This window comes from Notolabrus celidotus, chromosome 2 (genome assembly GCF_009762535.1).
Source record: "Notolabrus celidotus isolate fNotCel1 chromosome 2, fNotCel1.pri, whole genome shotgun sequence".
In the NCBI taxonomy this organism is placed as follows: Eukaryota; Metazoa; Chordata; class Actinopteri; order Labriformes; family Labridae; genus Notolabrus; species Notolabrus celidotus.
The window spans coordinates 36371157-36391192 of NC_048273.1; the positions used below are offsets into that span (position 1 = coordinate 36371157).

The following is a 20036-nucleotide window of genomic DNA, read 5'->3' on the forward strand; positions in this document are numbered from 1 at the left end:
AGGGGGTCCAGAGAGGGAGATGTAAAGGCCAGGATACCAGTTTGTTCAAGGGCTATATTTCAATCAGGAGAGACACAGTTTGAAGATTAAATGTTTTTTATTACTACTTAATAAATAATGAAACTTGACAGAGATCTTTGGAGTAAGGACTCTATGGGGATAATTTAGTGAGCGTATGTGTGAATTTGGCAGCAGAAGAAATCCCCCTAGAGTCCAGACTCTGGTGGTGGTGGTTGATGAATTCTAGGAATTTAAGACTTGCAGAGACCGGGTGGAGATGGGGAGGTGGAGGGGTGCGCACCATCAATGCAAGAAGGAACTAGCTGGATAAAGAGACACATTTAAAAAGACAGCAGAAAGTTGATAGGCTGACGATAAGGGCGTGCCACTGAGCTATTGGATGACAGCCGCCGCTGATTAACCAATGACAGCTCCGGAGCTTGCAGCTGGAAGCGGGTGAGCTATTGAGCGAGGGAGAGGAGAGTTAAACAACTGCTGTGATTGCTTTTATAGTCTTCCTGTCTGAACTTTCGCTAGAGCTACATGTGTTAAATGTGTAGTTTTACCTCACATTGGATTAAAACAATCGACAAAAACAACAATGGTGTCGCTCTTTGTTTCATGGTCCAGCATTTTCAAGCCTTGAATCAGGATTTTGGATGATGCCATCTTGGTGTTTTGGTGCCTACTAGAGTGACCATTTTCAGTGTTTCCCACAGAATGAGAATATATCTGATGGTAGCTGATTGGAGTTGTTTGAGTAAAATCTGACACCAGCTTCCCCCAACTTTAGCCCATAGTGATTGGATATTTACTCAAGAAGAGGAGTTTCCTTATTCCAGCTCATGGACTCACAGGCACAGATCCAATTATTGGATTATTCGATAATCGTCAAATACAGTAGATGCCAGCGATTATAAAATAGTATTTTGGCTTGAAATGCCCATCCCTAACGGATATACTGTGGATAGCAAAAGTCTACACCCCCCTGTTAAAATGCCAAGTTTTGTGACGTAAAAAATTTAGACCAAGATAAATGATGTCAGAAATTGTTCCACCCTTAATGTGACCTATAACATGAACAATTCAACTGAAAAACAAATTAAAATCTTTTAGGGGGAAGAATGAAAAATAAAAAGATAAAATAATGTGGTTGCATAAATGTACACACCCTTTAACTAATAATTGTTTGAAGCATCTTTTGATTTTATTACAGCACTCTGTTTGTTTGTAGGAGTCTATTAGCATGGCACATCTTGACGTGGTGATGTTTGCCCATTCTTCTTTACAAAAAAGCTCCAAATCCATCAGATAGTGAGGGCATCTCCTGTGCACAGCCCTCTTCAGACCACCCCACAGATATTCAACTTGATTCAGGTCTGGACTCTGGCTGGGCCATTCCAAAACTTGAATCTTCTTCTGAAGCCATGCTGTTGTTGATTTGGATGTATGCTTTGGTTTGTTGTCGTGTTGAAAGGTGAAATTCATCTTCATCTTCATCTTTCTAACGGAGGCCTGGAGGTTTTGTGTTAAATTGACTGGTGATTGTAAGTGTTCATACTTCCCTCCACCTTGACTAAGGCCCTGGTTCCAGCTGAAGAAAAACAGGCCCAAAGCATGATGCTGCCCCCACCATGCTCCTCTGTGGGTCTGGTGTTCTTTATGTGATGTGCAGTGTTGTTTTTATGACAAACATACCTTTTGGAATTATGGCCAAAAAGTTCAACCTTGGTTCCATCTGACCATAAAACATTTGATGCTTTTGGGAGACTTCATGTGTGTTTTTGAATCTTTTTGCCGGGCTTGGATGTTTTTCTTCATAAGAACAGTCTTCCGTCTTGCCCCCCTACCCATAGCAGAAACATATGAAGAATAGGAGAGATGTTGTCACATGTAGTACACAGCCAGTACTGGTCAGAAATCCCTGCAGCTCCTTTAATGTTGCTGTAGGCCTCTTGGAAGCCTCCCTGACCAGTCTTCTTCTTCTGGTCTTTTCATCAGTTTTGGGGGGATGTCCAGTTCTTGGTGATGTCACTGTTGTTCCATATTTTCTCCACTTGATGATGACGGTCTTCACTGTGGTCCATGATATATCTAATGTGTTTAATAACATGTTTGTACCCTTCTCCTGACTGATACCTTTCACCAATGAGATCCCTCTGATACTTTGGAAGCTCTCTGTGGACCATGGCTTCTGCTGTAAGATGTAACTGAGGAAATGTGATGAAAATCCTCCTAGAACAGCTGATCTTTATTGGGATTAATCAAAGTCACTTTAAATTATGACAGGTGTATACTGACTACTATTTATCATGAGTTTGAATGTGATTGGTTCATTCTGAACACAGACAGTTATAAAAGGGTGTGTTCACTTATGCAACTACATTATTTTAGTTATTCATTTTTTATTCTTCCCCCTAAAAGATTAGATTTTGTTTCAGTTGAATTGTCCATGTTATAGGTCACATTAAAGGTGGAAAAAGTTCTGACATGATTTATCTTGGTCTCATTTTTTTACAACACAAAAACTGGCATTTAACAGGGGGGTGTAGACTGTTGATATCCACTGTATACTGCATGGAAGCTAATTATACACTAAATCAAAAATACTGCAATCCACTAGTGTGTGTTTGACCAGAATGGTTCACTGTCAAGTTTAGAATTGTGATATCTTTAGTTAGCACAGATGTAATTGCTAGCTAATCATAGTAAAGCATAAATAAAGTAGTACAAATATTGCACCCAACAGTCACCCACCCATGAGTACAGTTACCTGCAGAGCAGAGTTTTTATATATTTGCATGAACATTTTATACAAAATGTGGAGAACCGAGTGTTATATCCCTAAAGTAAAGACAAGTCAGAAGAATTCAGCAACAGAGACAAAACTCTTTTTTAGCAGACGTTAAACATCTTTTTCTTCTCATGTCAAGGTTTTTAAAGAAAGGGGTCTATGGGGAATTCATCTGTTTGAGTCAGTCTGCAGTGACTCTGACACTTCCATGATGGCTTTACTTTCCAGCTGAGGAGGTTGGTGCAATTTGCTATGAAAATGGTCACTCTTCAAGTAGCTGAGTCACATCGGCACATCCCTGATTTATTCTCAGTGTTGTGTTATCATGAGATATTCTAATATTGTTGTTTTACATTGTCCAAATATCTGATCATGAAGCTTTGGTGAAATAGTCCCTGACACTTCCATGCAAATGAAGCTGTTTGGGTTGAATTGAGCTGAAAACACCTCCGCTATTATGCAAAATATTGTTACTGCAGTGAGATTAATATCTTTATAAACAGGGCCTATAATGGATAGAAAGTGAATGTGACACGATCATTTTCAAAGAGCAGCTCTCCTCTAAGTACAATTACCTGGAGTGAATGTGGGCGTCTGTTGTTGCCTGCAGTCTGTCGCGCTCCAAGGCCGCTGCTGTAACTCCCCACCTGAATGCAGCTGGATATATTACGACTTTGAAATCAGGCAGCCGTCAAAGTGCAGTCATTCTGAAGAGCATCGGGGGGGATTGTGGTTTTTCTTCACAGATAGTAAACATATACACCGGCCTTGTTTTGATGTGGTCTGAGGGGATAGAGAGCAGTTTTCAGCCTTGTCCTCTGGTTGTAAGTGGGCAGGCAGATGCAGGCCAGATAGCACCTGCTTATTTAATAACATCCCCATATGCTGTTTAATGTCAGCCACTGCCCCCACGCTGTTGTTCCAGCCTGTGCACCAGATGAAAACAGCAGCCGGGGAGGAATATGAAAATATTTGCATGTAAAGCAAATTAACGTCTTAACCCTTCATCAAATAAAACAGCCAATTTGTTCCCTTCTTACAGTCACCTTCTTGTTTCCTTCAGCTAGTGGATTAATGATTTTTTTATGAGTACCATAACCTCCACTTTGCAGCCATAGATCAAACTCAGCCTCTCCTAAACGTGTGTTTTCTCTCCTGTGTGTGTGTGTGAATGCTTGCTGCCCCCCCTCTCCCCCTGAGTCTTCTTTTCCTCCCTGGCTCAGTGACAGGTAGGGCTGTAAATGATTTTTCTTTTTTTTTCCAGTTCATCTCCCGAGACCTTTGAGTATTAATTAAAATGCTGCATGCATTAGCTCGGTGTGAGTGTTTATGCTGCTGCTCAGAGGGGGAGGCTGGATTTTCTCAGTGAGGACGGAAAAGATGCAGTGAATGTGAGCCTGCAGGAGGTTTCTGTCCTGATGAGCAGGTCTCTGAAGTCATGGTTTCCAAGCTGAATCACTGCATGTTGTTTTCATGTTTGTCAAGCTTTTAGATTCGAGCAGATTCAGTTCAACCCTTTGAAAGAAAAAAAAAACAGCAGTATATTTACAGACTGAGGGCTATCAGAAAGATGAAACCGAGCGTGGTAGTGGCTTTAGTCAGCAGGAGGATGACTAAGGCCAGATTTGCTGCCTCTAAAGCAGCAGACTCCCATCAAGCAACCAGTCAGCCAAGAGAGACAGAGGCAGACGTCCTCCCTGCCTGGCAGCACATGCTAAAGGGCTCACAGCCCTCCAGAGCAAGAATGCTTTTGTCAGCTGTGGTGGAGCTGTCAGTCAGGCCTGGTCACTGGGCTGTGACTGCACCAAATACTCAACGATTTAGAGCAGCAACTGGTGATTTAGAGAGTTTTAAAACGGATCAATTGCACTTCTGGATTCACATTTAACTGGCCAGGTATTTCAGATGTACAAGGAGTCTGACACTTAAAGCTGGGGTTGGTAGTCAGATTTAGATCCACTTTTTGTCATACTGGTTAAAATGATCTTTATGTCCTGATGGTAATCAATACATAATGTGTTCTTAAAAAAGAGGTAAAAAAAGCTGCTATCTACAGCTGGAGTAAACCTGGGAAAACACCAACCAATCACAGTTTTTGGGGTCCAATTTTTTAAACAAATCAAATCCTGTCCTTCCGTTCTGCCCGCCTCCTGCACGTACATTTCCTCAGCATGCACTCTCCGTCTCCTGCCTCTGCTTCCCCTGACTCTACTGACTGCCCCTCTCGCTCGACCTCGGGCCTGTCCCCTCTGACCTGATGTCAGACTGTAGTCCGGATCAGAGTCTAAAAAGCTCTCACCACGGGGGCTCTGACAAGCAGAAGAATTAATGACATTTAGTAAGTCCTACAGAAATGTAGATGTATTGTAGCGTCCGTTCAGACGCTGTAGTGATGACGAGCCGGTTCGTGAACACGTTGATCTTTAATAACCGGTCACTGTCGGCCGTGATCACACCAACCAACAAAACAACAATCAATGTTTGAATGAATGAAGAACTTCTCCTCTTGTCTCTCCTCTCTCCCACTCACACACTCTACACCTCTCCTGATGCCTTCACTGACTGTCAACACTGTAGGAATTAAGAACACCTACACTGAACACGTTTAACAAACAGTAGAGTTGTTACAGTATTATATGTGTTATAGCTTTTCTCCTGATATCATGTCACCAGTACAACTGGATAATGCTAGCATGAGAGTTGTGAGTGCTAACAGCAGCCATGTTTGTTTGTGTTTTTAACTTTCACTATGATAATGTTTTGATGTGTTCTTACAGCTGAGTGAGACATGAGTTGACGTAGTACAAAACACAAACGATGATCTGAGGACCGGTTTTGAATCAGTCACCATCATATGGTCGCAAATCAGCGGCGCTCGTGCATGTGAGCGGGGGGTGTCATTTTGGAGGAGCTCTGAGGGGAGGGGGGGAGGCGTTAGATGGAGTCCTGAGGATATGCTACATTCAAATTCATGCTAGTTTTCAACCCTAGCTTTAACGCTCCTGTGAGAAATGTTTTGCTGTTTTTTATATTAATACTGATCCCTCTATGTGACCTACAAAAGCATAAACCACCACTAGTGGCAAAACTGATCATTTGTTTTTATAGTTATTTTGAATGCTTGTAACCAGTTAGGTGCCTGTCAAAGTGAGTTACAGAGACTGCAGGAGTAGCCTTAGTTTCCTCAGACTCAGAGTCCAACTTAAACTTTTCTAAAGACAGCAGGATGAGATCTTTGTATAAAAAAAAACACTCCTTCCAAATGTATGAAACAAGTCAAGCAAAGAGTTAAGAGTTCCTGCTGAGTCACACGAGATGACATAATGAAAACCCAACAAAAGTTCTTTACAAGCCTTTTAATGTCATTTAAACAACAACATTAATACATAAGTAGGGTCAACTCTTTGTGTATTGTGTTGGTAGCCAGGTAATACGTTACCAAATAGAATCTCTTCAAGGTAAACAATCTAACCACCAGCTAACTAAACAGAATCCCTTCTTAACCCTCCTGTTATGTTGCGGGTCAAATTGACCCCTTTTAAAGTCTATTTTAGACAATATATGCCTTCAAAACCAGCTAAATGCAGCATAAAATCTGGGCAGAATGTGACAGAAGAGGCATCGTCTTAATTTATCAACAAAAATTCAAAATGATAAGAAATAAAATAAAATAAACGAAAATTTAAGTCATGTAAAACTAATGTATTTAACATTGAAAACAGTTTTAACAAATTTGAATGAAAAACAAGTGAGTTATCCTCAATGAACTGTGATCTGTGAGAATTAAAGAACACCAGTGGACCAAATATTGATTTAAATGGTTAGTAATGGATTTAAAAATGACATTTTAAAAAATATGTATTGGGATTTTTTGGGATCTGACACTTTTAGATAGTTGAATATGCCCCAGGTCAAATTAACCCAGGAACATTATAGCTGTTCCAGAGAAACTCAACTCAACTCAACTCTCAACTCAACTTTATTTATATAGCACCTTTCATACATAGAAACATGTAGCCCAAAGTGCTTCACAGAGTAACAGACAGTGAGAAAACAACAGCGATGGTAGAATTATAGAAGGCATGAAAAAATAAGAAATACTTAAAAAAGAAAAGAAAATCAACACAGTAAAATTAATAAAATAAGTAAGAGTGGAAATGAAAGTTAAAAATAAGGTAGAGTTAACGAGATCAGGTGAACACAATAAATAAATAAGATAAATAAATAAATGTTAAAACAATGGTTTAGATAATAATGATAAAAATGATAATAAAATAATAAAATAATAATAAAAAAAATAATAATAATGATACTGATAATGTTCCAGTTCCAGAGAAACGAACATAACAGGAGAGTTAACATGTCATTGATTAAAGTTGCTAAACATTCCTTGGTTGTTAGATTATCACTTTGAGGATTTCCTTTCTTTGTCTTATGTTGATTCTTGGAGTTAAAGACTGAAGGAGGATTTTGCATTGGAGGATTATTAAGGTACTTGTGATGGGTATTTATTTAATCATGATTTGAAACTATAGCTTTCAAACTTTATGTATTTGAATCTATAAAAAAACTTGAGAATATATACTTAAAAAATCTTTAAAAGTTGAAGCCAAAAAACATTTTCAACCCTTATCATTAGAGCTTGTCAACTTTTAGAGACCATAAATCTAGACACCTTCAGTCAAGAGAAAAGTCATCTGCTGCATTTTTTGGCAACACTTCATCAACTTTTCTCATTTGTGGAAAAACAGAAATGATTGGGTTGAATTGTCTTATTTTTAAGACTTTTTTCAGGTTTTAAAGGAAAAATCTGTGACTTCAATCAAAGATCTATTGTAATCCAAATCAAAGGGGTTGTAAGTTGCAGCCCTCAGCCTCTCTTCCTTCCTCCATATGTCTCTAAGTGTATAATAGCCAGTTACAGTGACAATCAAATCCACTTATAATGTACTCTGACAAAATAAACATAGTTTTGAGTCTGCATGGGTACAGCTGACTGTGAGTAGTGCTACAAATATAGCATGCTGTAGTTGTTATGTTCTACATATTTCATACCCTGCTGCCCGATGATTAAGCCATGCTCATATGCTGATCTGTTTCCTGTACGCGGGCAGAAAACTTCAAATTAACCACATATTTAGAGACCACAAGCTGCCGTCACACTGTGAGCTGAATGCCAGTGTGCGTACTGTGACTAAAGGTCTGGTGGTTGAACAGCATCTCTGCCAGATGGAGGACCTTGAAAGTCCTGATGAGAGCAGCAGTAACCAGAAAAGTGTTCAGAGCAGGAATAACAGCCCTTCCTTCATTAGTTTAGATACTTCCAGTGGCGTTTCTGCCTGGTCATAAATCCATTATCTCGCTTCAGGAAGCTCCACAAATATGATTTAGTTTAGATTATGCTGCAGACTTCTTACGGAGTGACCTCCTCTTCAGGGTACACTGAGTTTTAGTTTACTGTGAAGCCACTGCAAGGTGTAAAGAGGTGACCAGGTAATCATTGGAATAAGTAGCATGTGTGTTTGATTAAAGTCCTTATTTAGAAAAAGTCTGAGGATTATAAGATGCTGTTTAATTTAATAATGCTAGTGGATGATTATTCAAACTCCTGTTGTCACCAACATTTAATCTATCACTGCAGTACTGTATTTTTTTTAGTGAAACACTTTCATCACATTTATCTTGATTGATGCATTGTTAGATGTCTTTGTATTGATCACACACTTCTCCATGTGCCACTTTTGTGATGGGATTGCCTGTTGATAGGGGTGTCCCTATACAACTTTTTCACTTCCAATATGATACCGATATTGCAGCTTTTAGTTTTAGCCGATACCGATATCAATCCGATACGATATCAGCACGAATCATACAAACTTTTATTACTTATTTAGTAGTATGGAATGTTAGAAAAGGTTTGATCAAGTGATGTTACTCAAACAGAGAACAATAAATAAAACACTTTTGTGTAATATCTTAAGTTAAATGATTCAGCCTCTCACTGCTAAAAAGTAAAAAGAAAACATTCTTGATGTGACCACTATGAAGCTATTTTGATTTTCTTGATTCAATAAAATGCCATGAACACAATAAAGCACACCTGCTGCAGGTAGAGACCAAGCTAGTACTGCGCCCCTCAGATAATAACTCAGCCTGACCCCCAGTAATGTAAAGGATTGTTCTTACGTTCAATAGTGGACTCACAGAGGTAGCTTGCAAAAATTCTCATGCTGTTTTTTGATATGCTGCTTCAATGCGCATTGAGGTACCACAGGAAAACTTGTGCATGACAAGTTTTGCACTCAGCTGCAACGTCTCTTTCGGACTTAAATGAAAAATACTGCCACACGGGCGACATCACTCCTACTCATAACACACGCTGTTGTTGTGATCACATGGGCTCTGCATGCTGGATTGGGGCGCTGCTGGATAGAAGTGCTTGAGCGGAGCCTGGAATGGAGTGCTTATATGGGAGTGCTTGCATCGGAGATTTTAGTTGCAGGCTGATAAAATTGGATACTGTTTTTTTTTGCTGATATCGGACCGATATCAATATCGGATCGGGACACCCCTACCTGTTGACATGAGTCTGATAAGCTGCACCTGGATGCTTAGCTCGTAGGTGATAGCTGAAACTCAAACATCAGTACTGATAAATTCATTTTCATTCTGTTTGACGCAAAGGGCATTTTACTTTTGACTTGTCAACCGAGCGGTCTGGAAGTTTTTTTTAAGTGAAATATGGTGTGCAAGAAACACAGTGGTGTCGTTAATTTACATCACGGTGGCAGGAAGCAAGAAGACACTGCGGCAGCCTGACTATGGTGTGCTGAAAGGGACAAAATAGCAATTTTGAAAAAATTAATATTGTGTTAATGCATAAGTCCTTTTCAAAAAAAAAAAATAATAATAATAATTATTATTTTCATTTTCAATCCAATTGTGAAGACATAAGCAAATTATATTGAAGGAAATTCAAGGAAGGAAAGTCCAAGTTTTTTCAGGTGCTGTTGTAAAATACATTTTGTTTAACCTGATTTCAGTTTAGTTGTGTTATTGTTGCATGCCTTTTTCCAAATTTTGATATTTCCCCCCACCCTTCATTGGTTTGCCCTCTTAGTCTCGGTTGTGTGATGATTTTTCAGTCACAGCAGTAAATGAATGAATGTGAAAACCTCCAGATGTCCTCAGATATCAGTAAATTCCCATGATAATCCAGATCAAGATGATGTGACGTGTGAAAAAATATCTTAAGGCTATATTTAGTTAAGAAGTCAAATATGTTTCAAATATAATGTGGGTGAAATCCTTCAGATCTGTTAAAAGCATTTCATCTCTGGCAGGATAGAGAGAGAGATTCACGGTTCTGTCTCTCAACGATGTGCGCTGATTAAAAATGCAAAAGGAATATTAATAATTTCTGCTGATCTAATATTTTCATGTATATCTGTCTGTGTGGGATTCTATATTTAAAACTGGGGCCTGAAAAGCTTGCAGCCTATCCCCTAAGAAAACCTCCTGTTATCTCTCAGTGATATGTTTAGTGATATTTCTTCTATTTACTTATAATTACAGGGAAAGCGATGGGAGTCTTGGTGGAAGCAGAGAAGGCTTAGCTTCCCTCTGAAGTTGCTTCCTTAGCTGCTGTTAATCCACTTTCCTTTTCCATGAAAAGTTCCTGTGAGGTACTTTTGGTTTGGCTCACTTTTGGCACACCCATGTGGACAAAGCATTACCCCCTGAATCTTTGTTCATCTTGTGTAAGTTGTGTTTTCTGACTAAAAGTCTAATCCTGCTTTCCTGAAACAATCAAACTTCTGACTCACGTAGCTGTGGGAAACATAAAGAAAGCTGTTTCTGCAGCATGCTGTGAAAGATTTCCTCTGACGCCTTCCTGGAGGCAGTGGTTACAACACAGCGTGTAACTGCACAAATAAGAAGGCTGCATCCTATATACTGATGTGACCAATATGCTAGTATGAAAACAGAGAGACGGGGTGCCGGCTTGGCTCAGCGGTTTAAGTGTGTGCCCTAGAGTCCTCGTTGCTGGTTCGACTCCCAGCCTTAATACTTTGCTGCATGTCACCCCGACTGTAGAGGAGAGTGGCATTGGGTTTATACCTCCCAGATATCATTCCTGAGCTTAACTACCATACTGGAGGTGCAATAAGTGTTGCAGACTTCTCATGACGAAAACAGAAGGTACTAGAAAGAGCTACACTGCTGCACAGAAACTGCACATTGTTGGACGCATGCAGGAAGACGGCTAAGAAAACCTTTCTCTGTGAGTCCTCCAAATACAGACTGTGTCTTATATATAAGTGTGACTTATATTCAGGATTTTAGTAAAGATGAAAATGACCAGTTATGTTCCTGATGCTGTCATAAAGGTCATATAAAGAAATCAGAATTCATTTCAGTCTTTGTCATAACCAGCAAGAGACTCTGAGCTTTAAGTTTGATGTTCACTAGACGTCAACAGTCACATAGTTTACATGAGGAGACGTTATAAAGTGATGAGCTGCTCATGTTCACATCCTAATGAGTGACTTGAAATCAAATCTTTATTGTCTGGTACCTCTAGAGGAGCTAACAAGGTGTTGTTTGGAGAGAGAACACCTTTTAAGATCAGACTAAAAGTTGGTCAATACTTTTAGAGCACAGTCTGTAAGATAACATGGAGGACGTTTTGGAGGTCCCTGTAATCCACCTCTCTGTTTTGGGGCAGATAGAATATTTTTTCACACTTGCTGTAAAGTTGTCTCCAGTACTTTTATAATTGGAGTCCTTTTAGGCGGTTTATTTTCAGCCTCACAGTGCCTGATCTGACCGAGTGTGAAAGAAGAGCATAAATGACGTCCTGTCTTCATGCCAGACTCTCTGAGTGAGTCCACTGTGGTAGCTGGCATCGCCAAGGAAACGGGTGCGTGATCGAGCTACTGATGCCCAGTCCTGTTAAAGTGGGCAACGGGCGCCCTGCTGGGCTGCTTTAAATAGAAAGCACAACTGATACACCCACCTGCTTCATTAAAGTTGGGTAAAAATGTGTCAATGACACCAAGAGGAAACGGGTCAGTCTGGTCTTCAACTTTCCAGTGCTGCAGTTTTCAGGCTCGGTCACGCAGGTTTTTCTACATAGAGCTTGAGACTGCTGTTATCCTGGGTTTGTCTCACACCCCCTTCCTCTCATACACACACCAAACATCTGGATAAACCACATGAAAGGGACCCCCAACACATCACACACCAGCTGCCATTAAAATCTCTCATGCAGAACTCTACTCTTCTTCTAACAATGCATCGCAGACGGCCTTATAGAACATCATGAATATTTACGATGCATGGCACATTACAACAAAACAACAGTGGTAGAACAATGCCTAGAATGAATTCACAACAATGACACGTATGTTTTCCAGCACTGTCTTTTAATTGGAAAGAAACCGGGATTGTACTCGTCAGGTATTTGTATTTAGTCTTGAAAGTTCAGAGCTCTGCTGGTAAAGTTTGTCAGTGAGAAGTAAGTTATCAGTAGGGATGCACTGATCCTACTTTTTAGGTCCTAATACCGATACCGATACCGATACCTGGGCTTTGGTATCTGCCAATACTGATACTAGCTGATCCGATCCTGGTATTGATTTAACAATCTCTATTCCTTAATGTGAGGATAGAATAATGTTTTGGCAATTTCAGGCTTTTCTGACTTGATGGTGAACTGCACCTCAGTTCCAAGTGCTAAACCAGAGGCTGGAATCCCTTAATTTCAAGGATCCAGAACAATTCAATCCAATAACCTGTCCGTTTTTTCACACTTTGAATCCATTAATAGAAGGACGTAAACTTCTTCCTTTAGGCTTTCATTATATTTTTCAGAGCCATCCGTTGAAACATTACCGCTGCACATGTTGCATGTTTCCAGCTGAGTTGTTAGCAAAAGAAGCATGCACCTAAACCGCAGTGCCTCTGTAGTTATCCTCCATCATGCTCCACCAGGCAAAAATGCACAGACCGGCTGGCGCTGATATAGGAGACACACATGGCTGTTGTAAACACAGAAAAGCATAGAACTGAGATGAATAGATCTGCCATATGGATCGGCACTGTATATCGCCCCTTTGTCACCGATATCCGATCTAGCTTTTTGAGTCTGATATCCGATACCAGGATCAAATCGGTGCATCCCTAGTTATCAAGCAGGAGGAGTTTCCTTTCTTTAGATAATTTTCATTTGACATCATGTTTAGTCCTCATGTCTGATACTGGATCAGGATTATCAAACAGATGTTCGTTTTCTGTTGAAGTTTCAGACAGAGAAACTCTACAACCAGGACTCTGCTAGCTAAAAGAGCTAAACGTCTATGAACAGGATTTAATGTTTATGTCAGTGTGTGAATGCTTCACTGCTCTTTGAGGACTAAAGACTTAAACCATGTGCATATTTAGATTATTCAGACATATATTGTGACACCGGAGCTCACATCATGACACTGGGGCTGTGATGGTTAATGTTAAACTGGTACATCTGCTCACCTTCTCTAAGCTAACTAATGGTAATAAATCAGTGTACAAAGTTTAATCGTTGTAAGTTACAGGTAATCATTTTATGTAGGTACAAATCAATACATGACCTCATCACTCTTTTTCCTGCATACAAAAATAAGTTGCATTAAAAAGATCTGTGTTCACTCATTTGCTTCCACAACAAATGCGCCCCTTGACCATAGACTGTATAATTAATGGATGTAGTGTCTGTGATGTTTGGAAGCCGATCGTCTGCGGGAGCCATATTGGAAATGCTGAACGCAACCTAACTGCTGTCGAGCTAGTGTGACGTAAAGAGGTGGGCTTTGAGCCTCCTAGCTAACAGCTACAGTGCCCTTAAATGGGCAAACTCATTATCTTAATATCTTCTAAACTGCAGTGTTGTGAATAAATTTAATCCCCGTACAGTTTGTGCCGAGAGAGAAATGAGCTCTTCAGACTGAAGCCGTTTTTTGAACCAGGCTGTAAACATGTTTATTTCTGCTGTAAAGATTGTCTTCTTTGAATAGGTGCGTATGTGGTTTCCGGTGTTTCTGTAGTCAGCCTCAAGTGGACACTCAACAAACTGCAGTTTATAACACTTGTGCATGGGCTTCATATTTTGAGACCGGAGGTTGCCGCTTGGCTTTGACAAGAGCCACATCTTTACCACAGCGGGGGAAGGTGCTCATGGGAAATAATTTCTTCATCCCTAAAAAAAATACCACAGAATTTGTCCAAAGGCCAGAAACAACACCACATGAAAACACCTCATAGTGCCTTTAAGTAATTTGGTATTTCACTCACTTTTGTAAACCAAAAAATCCTTAAATATTTGATCCTTTTATTATATCTCCTGGTGTAAAGAGGAAAACACACACATTACATGATCCTAATCAAAAGTGACAGTTTATTTACCTCCAGGACACAAATAGCTTTGACAAAGTGACATAGTGTGTAGATCTCTGTTTGTATCAAAGTAATGTGTAACCCATAGTTTCATTATTTGTATCTGCTTATTTTTTCCTCCTTATTTTTTGCAGCAGTTTTTATCCTCAGATGAAGGTTTCAAGAGTCTTTTGATTTTTAGTTTAGGTACCCTAAGCTGTAAAAAGCCCTGAAATCTGAAGTTTGTTGTCACATGTCCAAAGTGAAACGCTTCACAAGTTAAACAAACCAGTTGGACAAACAAACCCAGATCTGCGGTTGGACATGGATTTGTAATCCAGAACACCTGATGATAGGATGGCAGGCAGCAGAGCAGAGAGCCGTGGGCTTGGCTGCAGTTTGCAAACATGCCTTGAAGAGGGAACACAGTGCCATCTGCCTCCTGACACAACAAGGGAAAGATTAGGTTGCTATTATAAATTGATAGAAATTTCATCATTCATGAGAGCCATGATTTCAACAGCTCATTTGAGTATACGCTATATGAAGTCTGCCGGTGTTATCTTTATTTGTACAGGGACAAGTTCACACACAACAACATTTATAGCCTAAGCTAGTTGGCACTGTGAGTCCTTAGATAGGACTTAAAATACATGCAAATCAACAACAAAATCATAAGAGACATCAACAAACAAACACAACAAAAAGATATGACAAAGTGTACAAAACATCATACAATATAGAACTGAAACAGGAGGCTCGAGATCATATATGACTACATGACTGAGTCCTCTTTAAAGCTAGGGTTGGTAGTCTCGGAAAAACCAGCATGAATTTGAATGTAGCTTTTCCTCATGACTCTGTCTAACCCCTCCCCTCCTCCCTGGGAGCTCCTCCAAAACGACGTCCCCCCGCTCACATGCACGAGCGCCGCTGATTCTCGACCATATGATGGTGACTGATTCAAAACCGGTCCTCACCAAAACATTCTCATAGTGAAAGTTAAAAACACAAACAAACATGGCTGCTGTTAGTACTTACAACTGTCATGCTAGCATTATCCAGTTGTACCGGTGACACGATATCAGGAGAAAAGTTATAATACATATAATACTGTAACAACTCTACTGTTTGTTAAACGTGTTCAGTGAAGATGTTCTTAATTCCTACAGTGTTGACGGTCAGTGAAGGCATCAGGAGAGGTGTAGAGTGTGTGAGCGGGAGAGAGGAGAGACAAGAGGAGAAGTTCTTCATTCATTCAAACATTGATTGTTGTTTTGTTGGTTGGCGTGATCATGGCCGACAGTGACCGGTTATTAAAGATCAACGTGTTCACGAATCGGCTCGTCATCCCTACAGCGTCCGGACGGACACTCCAATAAATATATATTTTCTGTAGGACTTACTGAACGTCATTAATTATTCTGCTTTTTAGACTCTGATCCGGACTACAGTCCTGAGCAAAGCACCTCATCAGGTCAGAGGGGACAGGCCCGAGGACGAGCGAGAGGGGCAGTAAATAGAGTCAGGGGAAGTAGAGGCAGGAGACGGGGACTCAGAGGAGTGCACGCCGGGGAAATGTACGCGCAGGAGGAGGGCAGAACGGCTGGACGGGATATGATTGGTTTAAAATTTGGAGAGCCAAAAAACGGTGATTGGTTGGTGTTTTCCCAAGTTTACTCCAACTGTAGATAGCAGATTTTTTCACTCTTTTTTAGGAACACATTATGTAATGATTGCCATCAGGACATAAAGATCATTTTAACCAGTATGACAAAAAGTGTATCTAAATCTGATTACCAACCCCAGCTTTAAGAAGTGGGAGGTTTTTCAGGTTTTTCATGTTGGTCTCCTGTTTGTCCAAGTGATGCTTAAAAAGGCACCATGCAGTCTCCATTAGATGCTCACCGTGTGACAGAGCCTGACACTCAAATTGGAACCACGAGTCACTGCACACCCTAGGAGCCTGATGATATGAGCAATTATGGATGAGTTTAACATTTGCACATTTAATAGAATTAAATACATATTGAAGTGAAAAATTAGCAAAATAACAGCTAATAAGTGCCATTTGATGATCAGTTTATAGACAGTAGAAAATGGTGAATTGACAGTCTACTTAAGCTGAAGGTTATTGGCTCAAAGCATTATATTGTATGGAAAAATGAATCATCAGTACAGGAGCTGATGGTTTATAAACTGTACTTAACCAAAGTCATCTTTCTGAAGTCTGTTCTCCTTTTGTGAATTTAAAGGCAAATCTGACATTTCTGTACCTGGTCTATATTTGACAAAGTTTGTATCATCATGTTATTTATTAATTACTATTTTTTCATCCTGTATTAATTCGTATTTAATGTTTTAGAAAGTGAGCTCCAGTTGAGGGGCTATTATGCATTACAAAAGTATTTCTTACCACAAATAAGAGGAGTTAAGTTAGATCAAATGGCGATACCTCTCTCAGCATGTGAACATTTCACCTGTAGGATGGAGCTCTGGGTATGATGTCCATGTTTAAACTGTATTTTAATGCATTCAGATAAAACTCAAGCTCCTGACTGCTACCCTCAGATGAATCTGTGCTTATTGAGTTGTGATAAAAAACCTTCTCTTTGGATGGATTTGGGACTCAGGAGGGACATGTTGCAAACAGGTGTTGTGTAAAACATGAAGGACATGTAACTGTGAGATGGAGCTATTTTGCACACTTAAATATTTGTTTTTGCAGGCTTCTCCAGTCCAACACTTTAAAATAACAGAAATAAACGTACTGATCAAATGCAAAGTGATGTTGATCCTATGTTATCTTCTTTCCCAAACCAGGCCACAATTGGGATTGACTTCCTGTCGAAAACCATGTACCTGGAAGATCGAACGGTAAGAACTCTCAGTTACTGCCGTACGATGTCATGACGAGGATGTTTAGTGTTTGAAATGTATCAGCAGTGACTTAACTCCCTCTGTAGAGCCGTGTATCACTACAGTAATGCATGCGCAGGAAGCAGTAACTGATGCTGCATGTCATCCCTTTATCTCTAACCCTGTGATATGTAGATGAGGACAGTGAATCCAGCCTGCATGTCTGTTTATCTGCAGGAATCACTCATACAGCTGCATGACCTTGAAATTCACTTCATGAAGAGTGCACTCACATAAACAATGCAGCGTGCTCTCACTTTGCTACCTTATTGTATGTATTTATGTGTGTGTTATGTAAGCTTGTGAGTGTGTGTAGGGAGCCAACTGTTCCCAGGCTCTCTGATTATCTGAATAATCTCAGCCTCCTCAGCTTTCTCTCTCTGAACCCCAGGTGAGGTTGCAGCTCTGGGACACAGCAGGACAGGAGCGCTTCAGGAGCCTCATCCCCAGTTATATACGCGACTCTACTGTGGCCGTGGTGGTCTATGACATTACAAGTCAGTACCCCTTGCTAAATAATTGATTCTGTTACTTAAACTAAGCAGAACTGAATCTTTTAGACCTGCAGATTACCATGAAATGTGATGTTTTAGATACAGTTTTATGCCTTTCTTGTTGTCTAAAAAGTTGCTGGCATCCTATACTCCAATGTGGCCAATACATCAGTGTAACATGCAGAGATATTTATTGTGTTACGGTGCATTTACTAAGAAGATGGCACTCCAAGAAGCAAGTGTTTCACTGTTTCACTGGATTTTACAGTATCCAGAGGACCTGTGCTCATCCATGGGGTGTGTTCATACTAGGAGTGAGCCCGACTAAGGATTTGCTTAGTCAAATCGGATTCATCAGATTTTGCCCATAGTCGACGAATAGTCAAATGTTTGTTGTTTTTCCTTATTGACCCAAAGTCTGCATGATGGTGACCGCATGACAATATTACACATAACCCTTTACAATTAAGAGACTCATAGCTTAAAGTAAAAGGGACAACAGAATATTAGAAGTATAAAACTTAGATTTTTTAAATCTATATTGCAAAAACAACGAGGTGATGAAGGAGAGAAAACTCAAATAAGGCCACCATCAGTTAAACATGGAACAATGCTCCACTATAGAATAAAGAATCAGGAGATATTTAAACAGTGTTCACACAGAGGAGAGCAGCACTGCAGAGGGTAGTTTGTCCAACTTAAGGCTAAACATTTGTGTAATGTTCAAAATCAAACCTGAACCAGCTAAAGGGTTTTTAAATCTCTTAACAGAACCTTTTAAAACAGTCTTTCATCGCGTCTTTGTCCGCGTGAGTCTTTTCAAACTGTACATGAGGAAAACCATCGTGTGTACGGACAGAAGTGCGCTCCTTGCTTTGTTGACTGTAAATCCTGTCTTTGAGAATATCCTCTCTGATGGTGTGGAGGTGGATGGGATGCTGTGGATTGTTTTTGAGGCTTCAGACAGCTTTGGGTATTCCTCCTCGTTCTTTTGGCACCGTACAGTTTTTGTGTGGTCCGGTAATCCTTGATCTCACAGCCCTCTTCATGAAGCTGCTCCTCATCTTCATCACTAGTTTTTAGGATCAACTGAAGTTTTATTTCCTGACATTTTGAGCTGCCATGAACGTAGAAAGATTTAAAGGCCAGCTGAGGTACGTCTGCTCCACAGGTCCCGCTAAATGGGAGAGTCCACCTTTAATTACCAGGGGAGATTTAATTACCACTTTAAGGAGATTTAACACTTCAAGAGCTGTTCTCAGAATTACATTAAATAAGTCTGTATTTATATTAAAATAGGCTAAATGAGACACTATTTTTACGGGAAACAGGAAAATAATGTAAAATTAGACATTGAGCACCCCCATGGTTTGAATGGAATGATCCACATTTCATATGCAAATATTCGACTATTAGATTGGCAGTCGACTAAGGCTCGTTACAACGAATCGTCGAATATTCGACTATTTGGAGTCACCCCTAGTTCATACCAAATGCTTTTCACATTATTGCAAGGCCCTGTTGGACACAATATTAAAGAAAGACAAGAACAGACATGAATAAATACAAATTTGTGCTGTGAAAGTTGAATCGTGTACATTTGATTTACTTAAATGTTAAAGCATGAGAGAGAAATGTGAGTATACCTCCCTCAAATCAGCTGTAAGAAACTCCTGACATCCTCATCTAGTGGAACCAAACACTATTTAAAGAAACATAATTCACAAAATGCTTGCTTCTCATATCCTGCAGACAGACCTGATGTCATGAATTCAGAATCTTTACTAAGTGGTGCTGTGATGTATTAATTCTGGCCTACTTTTGACCCTTTTACTGCATATATGTAATTTGTTTCTGTGTATTTGGTTCATACCACTGTAGTAACCCAGATTTCATCAACATACTCTGAAACTTGTTCTCACTAGAGACAGGTAGACAGGTGTTCTGCACCTAAAACAGAATGCCAGTAGTTGGTGTCGATCCAAGAAACCCTGCTACCGATCAAGCTGACAGGTCATCAGACTGAACGCTGGTGAACCAAAATAAAGCTGGAAGCAGCAGGGAGGCTAATGCAGACAGCATTGTTGGGGGAAGAGATGAAATTCAGAAAGCTTTGTGCATCATGGGAAGAGAGTAACAGCCCAGACAAGGCCGTGTTAAGTTAGATTTTCAGGTTAAAGGATGATATTTCTTTGTTTTACAGATTTTTTAAAGAGCAATCAAAGCATTCCTGATCTATATTAAACTATGAGACAAGATTCCCAAAGTCTTACATTGTTTATGTATCTTTTAAGAGACAAAAGTTCTGTCTCCCTAAAGTCCCAATCCAAGACAGCACTACATACCTCAGTCTGCGAGACGTTGCCGTAGACATTGCAAGGTCGAAGGGATTTATGAGGAGCTTTAATGTGTTGCAG

The 20036-nt window shown here is 39.9% G+C and overlaps 1 protein-coding gene across 2 annotated transcripts in view; it reads left to right on the plus strand.

Moving 5' to 3' along the window:
- rab6ba (RAB6B, member RAS oncogene family a) overlaps positions 1-20036 on the plus strand; it is a 97393-nt gene that overhangs the window by 51085 nt on the left and 26272 nt on the right. The window contains exons 3-4 of one of the 2 annotated variants that reach the window (XM_034674915.1): positions 17030-17083; positions 17517-17622. In XM_034674915.1, the coding sequence (XP_034530806.1) occupies positions 17030-17083; positions 17517-17622 (160 nt within the window). Of the gene's footprint in view, positions 1-17029; positions 17084-17495; positions 17623-20036 lie in introns of both variants that reach the window. The other variant, XM_034674905.1, reaches the window with a different exon arrangement.